At 46.5% G+C, this 12,339-nt stretch overlaps 1 protein-coding gene across 1 annotated transcript in view; it reads right to left on the reverse strand.

Annotated features, from left to right (window-relative positions):
- Nucleotides 1-1,019: 1,019 nt before the first annotated feature.
- vstm2a (V-set and transmembrane domain containing 2A) overlaps nt 1,020-12,339 on the reverse strand; it is a 32,609-nt gene continuing 21,289 nt past the window's right edge. Inside the window, exons 2-4 of the mRNA XM_070928575.1 lie at nt 11,880-11,930; nt 9,946-10,291; nt 1,020-1,805 (exon numbers count right to left, since the gene is read on the reverse strand). Coding sequence (XP_070784676.1) covers nt 1,729-1,805; nt 9,946-10,291; nt 11,880-11,930 — 474 coding nt within the window. The 3' untranslated portion in view covers nt 1,020-1,728. The remainder of the gene's footprint in view (nt 1,806-9,945; nt 10,292-11,879; nt 11,931-12,339) is intronic.

A 12,339-nucleotide genomic window follows, 5' to 3' on the forward strand; every position in this document is an offset into this window, starting at 1 on the left:
TCATGCATCATGTTGCCGCGAGTGTGCGTACATTTTGGGCATCAACTGAGCAAAAAAAAAAAAAAAATAGTGTGTGCTTCCGGGTCAATGTCTACCAAAATGGAATATTGATCTCACTGCAGGGAAACTCCGGCAGCGTGAGACTCATGGTGGATAACATTCACTTACAGTACGATTCTTGAGACATAAATCAGCTACTCTACATTGCTTTGAATTGGAACAAGTCTGAGGGACGGTGCGCAATTTCATTTTCAGCTCGAAGGGTTAACACCTCCAAAAGGAACGCCTTTGTCTTTGTGGTTTGCGTCGGATTGTCAAAGCGTTTTGCTTATAAATGCTCTGCGTGGATAGAAATTTCTGTGATAATATCGTCTGAAAATAAAGCAAAAAAAAAATATATTACTGTGAGATATAGCAAAACTAACTTATTTCTCCCAAACATGGGTCATATACAATGTGATAACTCTCTGTGTTGCACTGCATCCACGCCGCCACCCAGCCACTCACTCGTATTCCTGCAAATGTGTGTGTGTGTGTGTGTGTGCGTGCTGGCATCAACACAATATGATTCAAAGTGGGTAAATACTTATTCATCCTCTGTAATAATGAGACATACCAGGGAGGTACATAGCAACTGAAGCATGCTACTGAAAAAATGGCGCAGGTCAATTCAAATTAATAATCCAATGGTCACATGTCAGGATTTTGAAATACTCATAAATTGTGACATCCTTTTTTTTTTTTTTTTTCCTACCGAGGATGCAATACAAATTAAAATGACAAGGAACAATTTGTTTTTTTGTTTTGTTTTTTTTCCACACCAAAACTAGCACATTAAAATAAAGCTTAATTCAACACACTGTAACACGGAACTCTTTAAGTGTTGACTTATGTAGCTCAAATAACGTATGCCCCCCCCCCCCCCCCACACCCCCTTTTTAAGCCTTCGGACCAATAAGCATGCACACCTGAACATGTATTACCGACAAGATGTAAAATGATGCACATCAGATCATTGGGATGGCTAACACAGCGGAAAGAAAAATGAGAAATTTCACCTTTTTTTTCTCTTTTCTTTTTTAACCTGATGGTTAATGTTAACAGTCTGAATTAGCATGTACTTGAATTTCTTTTGTCTCTTTGAGTGCCTATTCACAACGAAGTCCCATGGCTAATATGGTGAGTGTCAGCTACGTATACAGCACGTACAGTAATTCTAGGTGTTTCAAATAAAACAGATACATATCTAGAATCGTATATATATATTACACAAATGTAGATTCTCCTTTTCTCTTGTTCACCTCAGAGCAATGAGCGCATGAACTCGAACAGCTAAACCATAAGAGAGTCAGTCTTCCCTCGAGAGTTATCCAGCAAGATACAGAGTCCGCTTTTTTGTCACACGGGAGCGTTGCAGCTCAGATGGTGTCGAGTCGACGTCTGTACAAAAGGTAATCCAACCGGTTAAAGGTGACTGGTGTTTAGAGTGGCTAATAATGTGCTGGGTGCAAGAGCAGTAGTGGCTGGAAATGATGACCAACTGTGCTGTCCGCAGGTGGGGGGGGGGGGGGGGGGGGCAGGGGTGGTGCTGGCGACGACGGGGTGGGGTGGGGGCGGGGGTTGTGTGTCGGGGTAAAACAGGCAATTTTCTCGTTCATGTTGACAGCAAACGGAGAGAGAGAGAGAGAGAGGGCGAGATCTGGGCGCAAACCATGTCAGTTCTTCAAATTACAACAAGGCATCCCTCACCAAACCACATGCCAGGAGGAGGACAGCCAGTCCATAGCTGGATGATATTCTGGTACCTGAGAAGAGAAGAAACAGAGGATGAAAAAGATGTACAGTGAACAACAAATTGTATGTAGGGGGTCGGAGATGCGTTGATATGCAGCGGTGGCGTAAACGCTCCTATGCGTCGTTCTAGAGAGCATAGGCGAAGAAGATATTTGTCGCGCTTGTTTCAGTCTAACCCACCTCACGGCATGAAATGCACTTCATGCAGCAGCACAAAATGAGTCTACAATGTCTCCAAGATGTGGTTCAGCCCCCCCTCTGCACTCCAGATTTTCCACCATACGGTTTCGTTACATTTGGTCCATGAGGCTGCAGTCGCCCGCAAAGCCTGTGAACACTGCTTGGCTGCAGAGCAGGTTGTAAAAGCATATTCATACACACACGTAGCTTAATACATCTTGTTTTTTTTTTCATTTGCTTTTAACACTACGTCAAACATTAGACCATTAAATGTTCGTCCACTCGCAGCTCAACAGGTTTCGGTGAGTTTCCCAGAAAGCTGGGAACGATGACTTAACAGTGTACACATGCGCATAGCTTGAATCTTAATGCGAAGATGGTCAAGCCTCGATTCACGTGTTCGTTTCCTCAGACGCATTCAGAGGCAGAATTGGAAACAATAGAAACTGGGGCAGCATTCATGCAAAACTGTCAAGGCCTGAAGTTGGACCTCGGAAACCCATCTGTGCCGTGGCCCCGACCACGTTGGCTATTTACTGAGCATCTGACATGACTAACAACTGCAAATGGGAACACAGCCTCCTCGCCCACTGTTTGATTCGCCTGCGTCTCGGGGACATCCAGCCCGAACTGATGAGAGCAAAGTAACAGATGACAACTATGCAATCCTACGCAGCAGAATTCTGAGGGACAAAACTTGTTAACTCTCCGTCAGCGGAAACAGAGACAGGATGGATTTGAGAAAGACAGATCTTGAAAGGAAAGGAGAGGTGAGAAACAAGAGATGTAAGAAGCCGTAATCCTGTGAAACAAGATGGGACCTCCCGAAACGGAAAATGAAACCTTCACTAAATCATATTGACATTGACTAGATGCCTGTGTCAGACGGGGGCGATGGGTCTAAGAACGAAATCGTCCACGGGGACACTCTGTTCCTTGCGGCCTGGCTCAGGATTGTCTGGGCGGCTGGGGATTGGTAGGATGAAGGGAGGAATGGTAGCGGGAGGGAGGACGGAGATGGAGGGCTCTGACCCTTTATTCCTCCCCACCACGTCTCATTTGGCTTGAGGTGATCTAGAGAACAGGAGCGCCACAGAGGAGCAGCAATCACTCCGGGCCAAAACATCATTCACACAGAGAATAATTAATCAGCCTCCAGCTAGTCGGGGTCGGAACAAGACACAGATCCAGAGAGACGGCACATAAAAATGAGCATGGAGATAACATGCACTAATTCACTCGTATCAAGCCCCCTAATCTACTATGGAACAGCAAAACCACCGTTAAAGATGTACAATGTCTTTTAAAAACCTTATCTCAAGTATCCTATGTGACCTTATCCCATTCCTTCTGTTTTTTTGGACACATGACACCCAAGCAGGTTTTCCTGAGAACCTAAAAAGATGTTGGTCCTATTTTGTGGTACTACAGCGTAGTAGAATTGTATGGCATGTACTGCATTTCTTTCAAGCATGGTTTTTATCTGTTTTTGCAAATTAACTCTTCAAGTGTCAAAACCCCCCACGCATTTAACCAAATCCTGGCAAATCGTGAGGACAAGTGCTGCCGCCGTGGCTACTAGCCATTCCCGCTAGCACTGTAGAGACTTAAATACAATTTCTAAATGCATTTGAGGAGATGCATCCATCAAGGCAACTTTCCCAGAAACCGAGCCAGACAAAGAGAATCATCCTTACTGGCCACACCAGCCCATTACTGACCTGTAAACCACCCTGACCATATCCTTTGCCCTGTGTCTGAGGAGAACCTGTGCAGCATGTGTATGGAAAGTCTTGTTTCATCGATCATTACCAAGTGCAACCTGCTGATAAAGTGGCACTGGGCTAATTGTTAAGTTCAGGTTCAAATCTACCCCAAACTTCTTGCTCTACTGAGCCCATCTAGCGTTTAGTCTCCTACTCTTGAGCCATGTGTTATTCCGCCATGTTATTAGGTGAAATTATGGTATTTTTAAACCTGGGCCCTATTTTTTTTTTAAATTTAATTATTTTATTTATTAATTTATTTTTTTACAAATGTTGGTGTTGTCTAAATGAGTAATAGTTACCGAAACTTCTGGAATTGGTCCAGTAGGTTGCAGTTGTTGCAGGAAGACAACAGCGTTTGTGGTGGCCAATGCATTCCAACCAATCCCAAAACTTCCAAAAACCCAGGTTTAAAAAATACTGGAGGCTAAAAGAAAATACGTCAGTGGCGCATTGACAGCACTGACTTAACCAGTCGGCGGTTGCAAAGTCACTTCAAATAATGTTCAATGTTTTTAATCTTTTTTTTTTTCTTTTTACATTGTATACGGTGCGCAAGGACACTGCTGTTAGCCCACCAGTGCGTGTGTTGTTAAATCTTGATTTGCTGTGTTAGCAGTGTGAACACTGACTGTACAGCTGCTGCTCTTAATCCGGTTACTGTTTGGGTTTGTAGAGTCTGCGGATTGCATCAGGGAAGCTCCCTAATGAACTTGGAGGCAAAAAACCCCACATCCGACCACACTGCACTTTGTTTGAGGATGAGAGTGGATTTCTCATCAAATCGCGTGTGTGCTGAACTGCTGTTGCTGCTGTCTGTTGTGTGTGTATCCCCCCCCCCTCCTTTCAACGTTTTCTCTCTAGTTTTTTTTTTCAATTTTTTACACATGATACATGATGTGAGCGGTTCAGGGCAACGCCGTGCTCAGGTGGACACTGACAGCCACAGGGGGGAGGAATGCCACGACTTCTGCGTCTATTCTGCAATGCCCTGCACAGCTGGGCTCCAAGAACGGCTCTCAATGGCTGTGCTGTTTCAGTCCTTTCAGTCCTCCTCAGTGCCAGTTGCCGACATCTTCTGGCTACACTTCTTCTTGCTAAACATGGCGATCAAAGTGTCGCGGTACTCAGAAGACCTGATGCTGTCCAGAGTCGGTGCGATGATGGCAATGAAACACCCAAACACAGCATCTGTCTTTATCTCTAGTGCCCAAGAATTCTTTGTTGCTTGCATGCAAGAGTCAACCCCATACGTACATGGGAGAGACTGCTGTCTGCTGCCCCCCCCCCCCCCCACACACCTCAATTTCCACGACACAAGCCACACGGGGGAGAGAGATTACTATTCTATATCGGTTTGTGCTGCCGCAGTGGTTTCTACTCTTTTAGTTTGAATCGCCCCCCCCCCCCTTTCGGTTTGGTTGTCTGAGAGAACGCAAGCATTAAAAGGAGGCCCATGTAGATGTGATTTTATCAGGTAAAGAAGCGGAGAATTCGGGTCTGATGATGTCTTATAAATCATTTTACACGAGAAGTGGGCCAAACGATTTTCATAAAGGTCGGAGGAGCCATACTATCAGAGATCTTTTCAGAATGAAGAATGCGACGGGTGAGGATTCCTTTCTGTATATGTCTGAATAAACTGCCTTTTTTTTTTCTTTTTTCGATTAAGGAGGTGGCAAACCTTTGAGGCAAAAAGGTTATAGGCTGTTCGTTTTCAATAATTTGGTCAGTACCAGGGATGCCTGTTTGGATCTCCGCTGGTTGGACTGTGAAAACGCCCGGGAAGACAATGAAAAAGACCAGCACTTCATTCTTCTATGCCTGGTGAGGTCTGACATGTTATGAGATTTTTTAATTTTTTTTGGCAAGTAACAAGCCAAACGGCCTGTCTGAATATTTATAGGCTTTAGGTTTGCGAGTCAACAAACGTCTCCGCACAAGCCCTCGCGGCAGGTCGCACATGTCTGCGCGGTGAGAGCAGTTAAACTAGAGAGCTGCGTTTTCCTCCCGAGGTTGTTTCATTTTACAGTAATAAGTCTTCGGAGGCCTGGGGAGCTCAGCGTTTCACAGGAGGGAAAAAAGGGACGATTTGAGAAAAGTCAGAAAAACACGAATGTGGCCTCCTGTTTGCGACGCAACTGTGGAGGGGCAGACGCCCGTCACTGGATCACCGCCACGACATGATGAGTCTCTGGCAGGCTTTTATTTTGACGATTTCCATGCAAAACGTATGGACATTTCTAACGCGGCGGGAACGGAGAGGAGATATCACTGTAAGTGAAGAAGTAAAAATACATGTGCCATGTCTGTCCGGGGGTGGGGGGTGGGGGTGGGGGGGGGTCTTAATTGCCTCCGTGAGGTGGGTTAGGGTTAGGTTACTGAGTGAGCAAAACTAACAGCAACTCGCTTACATGCAGCCGTCCCTTTTACCCCGCACCCGGCATCTCTGCCTCACGCCTCTCCCTCCGCACCCCTGGGGAGGCGCACCTCCCCCCAGTTAGTGAAAACTTCTAATACGGAAGACGTGTGTGTCTTCAGCCGTTTTTTCTCTCATTACGGGAATCCCGTTCTTTCAGCTGTTTGTCTGCGAGCACTTTTTCCACTTCGAAACCAAAAGGTGCCTTTCTGTGCTATTTTTAGACAACAACAAAGGAAGAACGTCTTGTGAATTATCGTTGATTTTGTACACTACCATGCATTTTAATTGCTGAGCAAAGAATAAAACAATACAGCTGAATACACACAAAAAAAAATTATATATATATATGTACACACACTTTTATGTGGTGGGCAATAGTTTAGTTATAGTTTCAATAGTTTTATCTAATTCATCCTAAAAGCATCTCCACCTGCTTCCTTGCATTTCCACGGTTTCCTCCACCGTCTGAGGGACAGCGAGACTAACTTGTCTGGCGAGCGCCTGTCTGAGCAAGTGGAGACCTCTCACGGGGGCCTTCTCGCTGCGTGCCCGGGATAGAGTAGACCCACGCTGAATACTCGTTCCTTTCGCCCCACTTAACCTTAACACAACAACTTTTCCATTTTGCCAAAAAAGAAAAACAATTTAAAAAAGTTTCTGGCTCGGTGAAATGGCGATGTGGAATATCGACTCCCGGGCCAGGCGAGGCAGTCAGGTTTGTTGAGGCAAGGGAGGTGAATCACTGCGGGCACCTCCACGGGGAGCTCAACCTGGCTTAGCGCCAGTTCCATCTATTCCTGCTGATCCCTGGCCGGCCGACTGTCTCTTTGACTTGCTTGCTTACTTAACTTGTCTGGTGGCCCTGTTACAAAACGCCCGCCGTCTGGTTTGTTTTTTTCTCTTCACTTGTCGACTGATACACTCTCTAACTGACAGGCTGGCTGCCTGAGTCGTGGCTGGATTTTTGGCCGACTCGCTGGTTAAATACAACTGGATGTCGTTACCCTGCAGCTTGAGGTGAGGGCAACTGTGATAACACGGCCTGGTGTGCAATGACAAATGCTGCAGAATTGCCATCCACCACATTAGAGAACAATCACACCGGCAGTTTTGTGTGTTTTAGCCGACCATTTTCCAAAACCGTAGAGCCGCAACTGACGTGAGGGGGGGGCTTTTATACCGGAGACTGGAGTTGTCCTGGCGACCTGTAACTTCTTCAGTGCAAGCGGGAAGCGAAGAGGCCCCAGAATGGATCCCTGAGGGGCTCCACATGCTATACAGATACACTTTCCTTCATACTTCACCAATAACTAATTTGAGAGACACAAAGTAGCAAATCATGCACACGCATGATTACGAAATAAACAAATAAAGACCCCTGACACCGTTGGGGCTCCCTGGCATTTTGACTACCGGGTTTTCACACCGTTGTGAAGTCAGTAGAGGGTAAGAGGTACCTCTCAGTGGGGAAACACGTAGGCCCACATCTCAAACGCTCCAGCACACTTTGAAAAAAGGTTCACTGTTTACTTGTAAAATGGCTAAAAGATGCTAAGGCACTGGTGTAAACCCACATGATCTGCTCCGTTCCGGTGTACAAATTCAGGTTCACAAAACACGCATTGACTATGGCTTGAGATCCGAGATGTTATACGTTTGGACCCATATTGATCACATTTAGCCTCACCGCATCTACCGTGAGGCTTCGGTGGATCTCAGAGTGGCCCCCTCACCCCCCACCACCACCACGAGCACCCACAGACATTAGCCAGATTTATATGCACCCAAAAAAGACTAAAGTGCGAGCGAGGAAGGAGCCACACACAGGCACAAACACGCATAAACCTGAAATGACACATTGACATTGTGTGCGACTGCTTGAGCAATATGAATGCAGCCCTGAACAGCGGTCCTGCTGTTCCTAACCGCCTACTGGAGCGATGACTCATTGGTGTTCTTTTTCCTTAGACATGCAGTTGAGGCGGTTTAAAAAAATAAAAAATAAAATAAATATGGTCGGTTCTTAAAAAACAAGGTCAGTGATTTATTTTTTTTGTTTGGATGAATGGTTATGCAATCAAGCTGAGTCCATATTTGTTTTTCTTTCATGCAGGAACCAGGGTAGCCTCAGGGGTGGGGGTGGGGGTGGTTGTGGTGGTGGTGGGGGACAAGTCTGGCTTAGGGGACATTTTTCTTTCTGTTTTTTTTTTTTCTTTCCCCGGCCCCCCTCGCATTCAGCTCTGGTCACCTCTGAGCTTTGAGAGAATAACACTGCCAGGAACGATGGAGGCCGAGCTGTGATCTAACAACAGCTGACACACTGGTGGGGAGTAGCTGTGAACAAACCACTCTGCTGCTGCAGCCGCTCCACCAGTCACACACACACACACACACCCCCACCCCCCACCACCACCCCCCAATCTGGAAAGTGCCTCATTGTTTACAGATGCAGCAATGCGGAAAAAGGAAGAAAAAAAATATATATCTGCACACTCTCCCCCGACTTAATTCCATCTCAGTCCATTTACCTATTGTTGCCCATCTCCCTCAAACCTGAGCGCGGCAGTAATGGGACGCTGTCGCCCTGAGCCATGACACCCCTCTGCCGCTCAGAGAAGGTGGCTGGGGCTGCCCGAGCAGCCTCGGAGAGGCATTTATCAGTGTCAGACGCGCCGCGCAGAGGACTCACCGCAACACAGTTGTCAGCATAATTTGCCTGCCTCATAATCTCAGACTCTGCAGCCTCTGGGATTATTCAACTTTTTTTTTTTTTTTACCTCTATTCGGTGGCAAGTAATATCTCTCTGTGTGTTTTTTTGTTTGTTTTCTTTTTGCTTCAGGGTGCAGAGGTTCTATCTGAGCCCAGAGCAGGGTGGACTTTGTGTTTGAACTGTCTGGCCAGGTAGAAAATGACATGGCATTTACGGGTTCGATAGTCCGGCAGAGTACGGCATCGAATTAGTCTCAAAACAACCCGGCACATGCATGTTCTTGTATGTCACATGCACGCGCGAATAATTCGCGCGTGCATGTGACATACAAGAACAGAGAGAGGGGGGGGCTAATCAGATACGACCCATCACCCTGAACTACCAGATAAGTGGCAGCGTTGGAAACCCGAACCTGATTCAACACGTGCACTTACATACGGTTCAACCCGAGAGGTTACAAAGAAACTTTTGAGCTTGCGCTGTTCAGAAACCTTAGATGTCCGTGTGTGTGCCGTACGTCATGTTGTGGGCTCCGTATTTCTTCCTTTCGGGGGGTAGAGTTGTTTGTTTTTAAATTAAGAAATTAGAGAAAGGCGGTGTCGGATTGGTATCGGTATCGGCGGGCACTCTAGGTTGCGGTGCAGGTGTCAGACAAGCAGTAGCGAGCTGACCCTCATTTATTACTGGAAGATTTATTAAGAAACCGGACTAAGCGGCACGTTCTGTCACTACTTGTCTCCATCGATCTCCTCAGGTTGATTCACTACGCCAGACCAGCCCAAAATGTCATCCGTCCTAAAGCCTGCCCCGATCTGGCAAAAACATTCCTCGGGTGTCAAATTTTTCCACCGGCGGTGTCAACCAAATTGGGGGCCACCAGGAAAAGCCAGACATATGGCGCGCATACGAGAAAGAGCACGCAGGCAACGGACGAAGGGCGGCAGCGCTTCATGGATGATTTATGTGCGAGCAACAACGGAAATGTATGCGTGCGCCATACAGACTTAGTTTTTCATTTAAATATGTGTTTCACAAGTGGCATTGCAGGAGAGGGCGGAACCCTCAGTCTTACCTGAGCCGGGGTTGTGTTTAGCTGTGTTGGAGGATGTGTGAGAGGTGGAGGTGGAGGCCACCCTCTGGTCCGAGCTCATGCTGTCCTGGCCCACGGGCGAGCTGGACTTTCTCGGCTTCTTGTCCGTCAGGTGCAGCGGGGAGCTCTTCTTGGGGGGTGGCGGCGGCGGCGGCGGTCGCCGTGGCCGGGCCGTGGCGTTGACCCTCAGCCAGGCCTGGGCTTTGTACTCCACGATCTCACCATAGTTAGCCCGTGTCACCCGGCACTCGTACAGCCCTTCGTCATTCTTGCCGACTCTGGAGATCTGCAGCTTGTGTGAGATGTCGTTGCCCTGGACTTTCACTGTCTGTGGAGAGCAGATAACCGAGACCACAGCGTCACCAACAGCGGCGAGATCATGTTTGGTTTCACAACGCATCGCGCCACTTTACTGTAAAAAGTCTTCCCACTGGCACGGTTCATGCTACCTGTATTTAAAAATGTTGATTTGCTCAAAATAAAGGATTCTTTTATTTGTGTTTGTTAAAGTCACACCTAGTTAAAAAGCGTCAAGATTGCAACAACTCATTATTTCCTGAAATGACATTGTGCGCCTTGAAACTTTGTGTCAAAATCAAAAGTTCGAACTTGTTTTGGGGGGGGGGGTCCCATGGAAGAACCCACTTTTTTCGCATTTTTTTGATCCACGTCATGGAGGAGGTACCGCAGGGGAGAGCTGCAGGCTAGTCAAGAGGCCAAGTCAGACCACAGCCACGTGAATACAGATAACGCCGGTGGAGCGTGAATATGTCCATAAGTACAGTCAGGGTTTCCCCTGCGACCATATTGTAGAAAGTGAGACTTCCATGTCTTTGTTTGATTATAAAGCAGCTCAAGGACAACCAGAAGTAACAGAGACCTTGGTAGATATGGTGAAGACAACCCTGCTAGTGGCAAATAAAAAGGTATTCAACCTTTAAATAAAGCCTTTTTTGGGGGGTTTCGGATTTGTAAGAAGTTAAGTGCAGCCCCTGAAAACCGCGTCACCACAACATTACATATTCAAGACTAAATAAGCAATGTCATGAAAAAAAAAATCGAACATCTTTGGCAAATGACGGTGTGCTCGTGCAGGACCTGAGAAAATATGTTTCCAGGAGCTTCAAAGTAGCATAATGAGGCCGTAAGTCTTTTGAAAGAATTACGCTGACTGGCAACATTTTTTGTTGTTGTTTTTTTGCAATGCGCTTCGTTCTTGCGCTTCACAGAGGCCGTGGGAAGCTAAAAAAACTAACAAAGCACAGGACTTTGACACCGGAAGACTGATGTTTGCATCCTGTGTCCCGCATTTGGTGATGAGGTTTCGGACAGACAACAGCGAACGTCGGGTTAGGGAAAAGGTCGTTCAGTATTGAGTTAGTGAATAACACATCCCGCTCCTCCAAGTTTCTCCAAAGTCACTGTTGACTTGTTTTTTTTAAACTTTAACAAAGCCCAGATGCGTTCAATACGAACATTTTTGAGACTTTGCGGATTTTGTTTCATTTTTTATTTTTTATAAAAGTCTAGCAAACCTCAGTGCTTCATTTAGGGGAATGGGCCATACCCGTTGACCTGCTTGCAAGCTGTGTTTGGCGGAACCTGTTTATTCTAAATCTATTTCAGACGAGTTATTGTAACCCATAGACATGATCTGTAATAAACTGGAGTTTGCCTTGAAATGACACCTATAGGTCACCTTGATCCCAGACCCGTCACTCTACATTGCACCTGTGCGGATCTGAGATCTGAGGGCTGCCATGGTAATTCAGAGTGTGTGTGTGTGTGTGTGGGGGGGGGGGGACGTAAGCGCAGGAAGGGAACCACTCTGACTAGCTCCTTTCTCCGGTTGAAGGTGTGTTATTCGGGGTGGGGGAGGGCTACAAACCAGACGTGCGACGCGTTCCTCGACTTACACTTATTTTTGTTCCCTCGTCATCAGGATCGGGCTCCGGTATCATCTCCATCTGAGGACACAGAAAGCGACAGAGCGAGAGAGAGAGAGAAAGCATTAGCAAAGTGACAGCAGCCCCGCTGAGTTCAGTGTAGCCACATTCAAAGTATGTATTTTATGCAAGTCAAAAAAAAACAAAACAGCTATGAAATTACTACAACAACCTCAGAAAAAAAGAAGCATCGTCTATCCTCCGACGGTTATACATCTTTCATTACAACATCAACACACAGTTTACGGACTGGAGTGACTGCATTGCCGCTGTTCCGCCTTTTAAAAATAAATGCACAAAGATGTCACTCTTGCTCTCACTCTTTTTTTTTGGGGGGGGGGTTATTTTTAGATTCTTTGAGTGGTTCTGCAGAGAAATTACAGACAGCTCCCAGACGCCACAGCAAATCGAGGAGGGAGGAAAAAAACAA

This window comes from Enoplosus armatus, chromosome 21, assembly GCF_043641665.1.
Source record: "Enoplosus armatus isolate fEnoArm2 chromosome 21, fEnoArm2.hap1, whole genome shotgun sequence".
NCBI lineage: Eukaryota > Metazoa > Chordata > Actinopteri > Centrarchiformes > Enoplosidae > Enoplosus > Enoplosus armatus.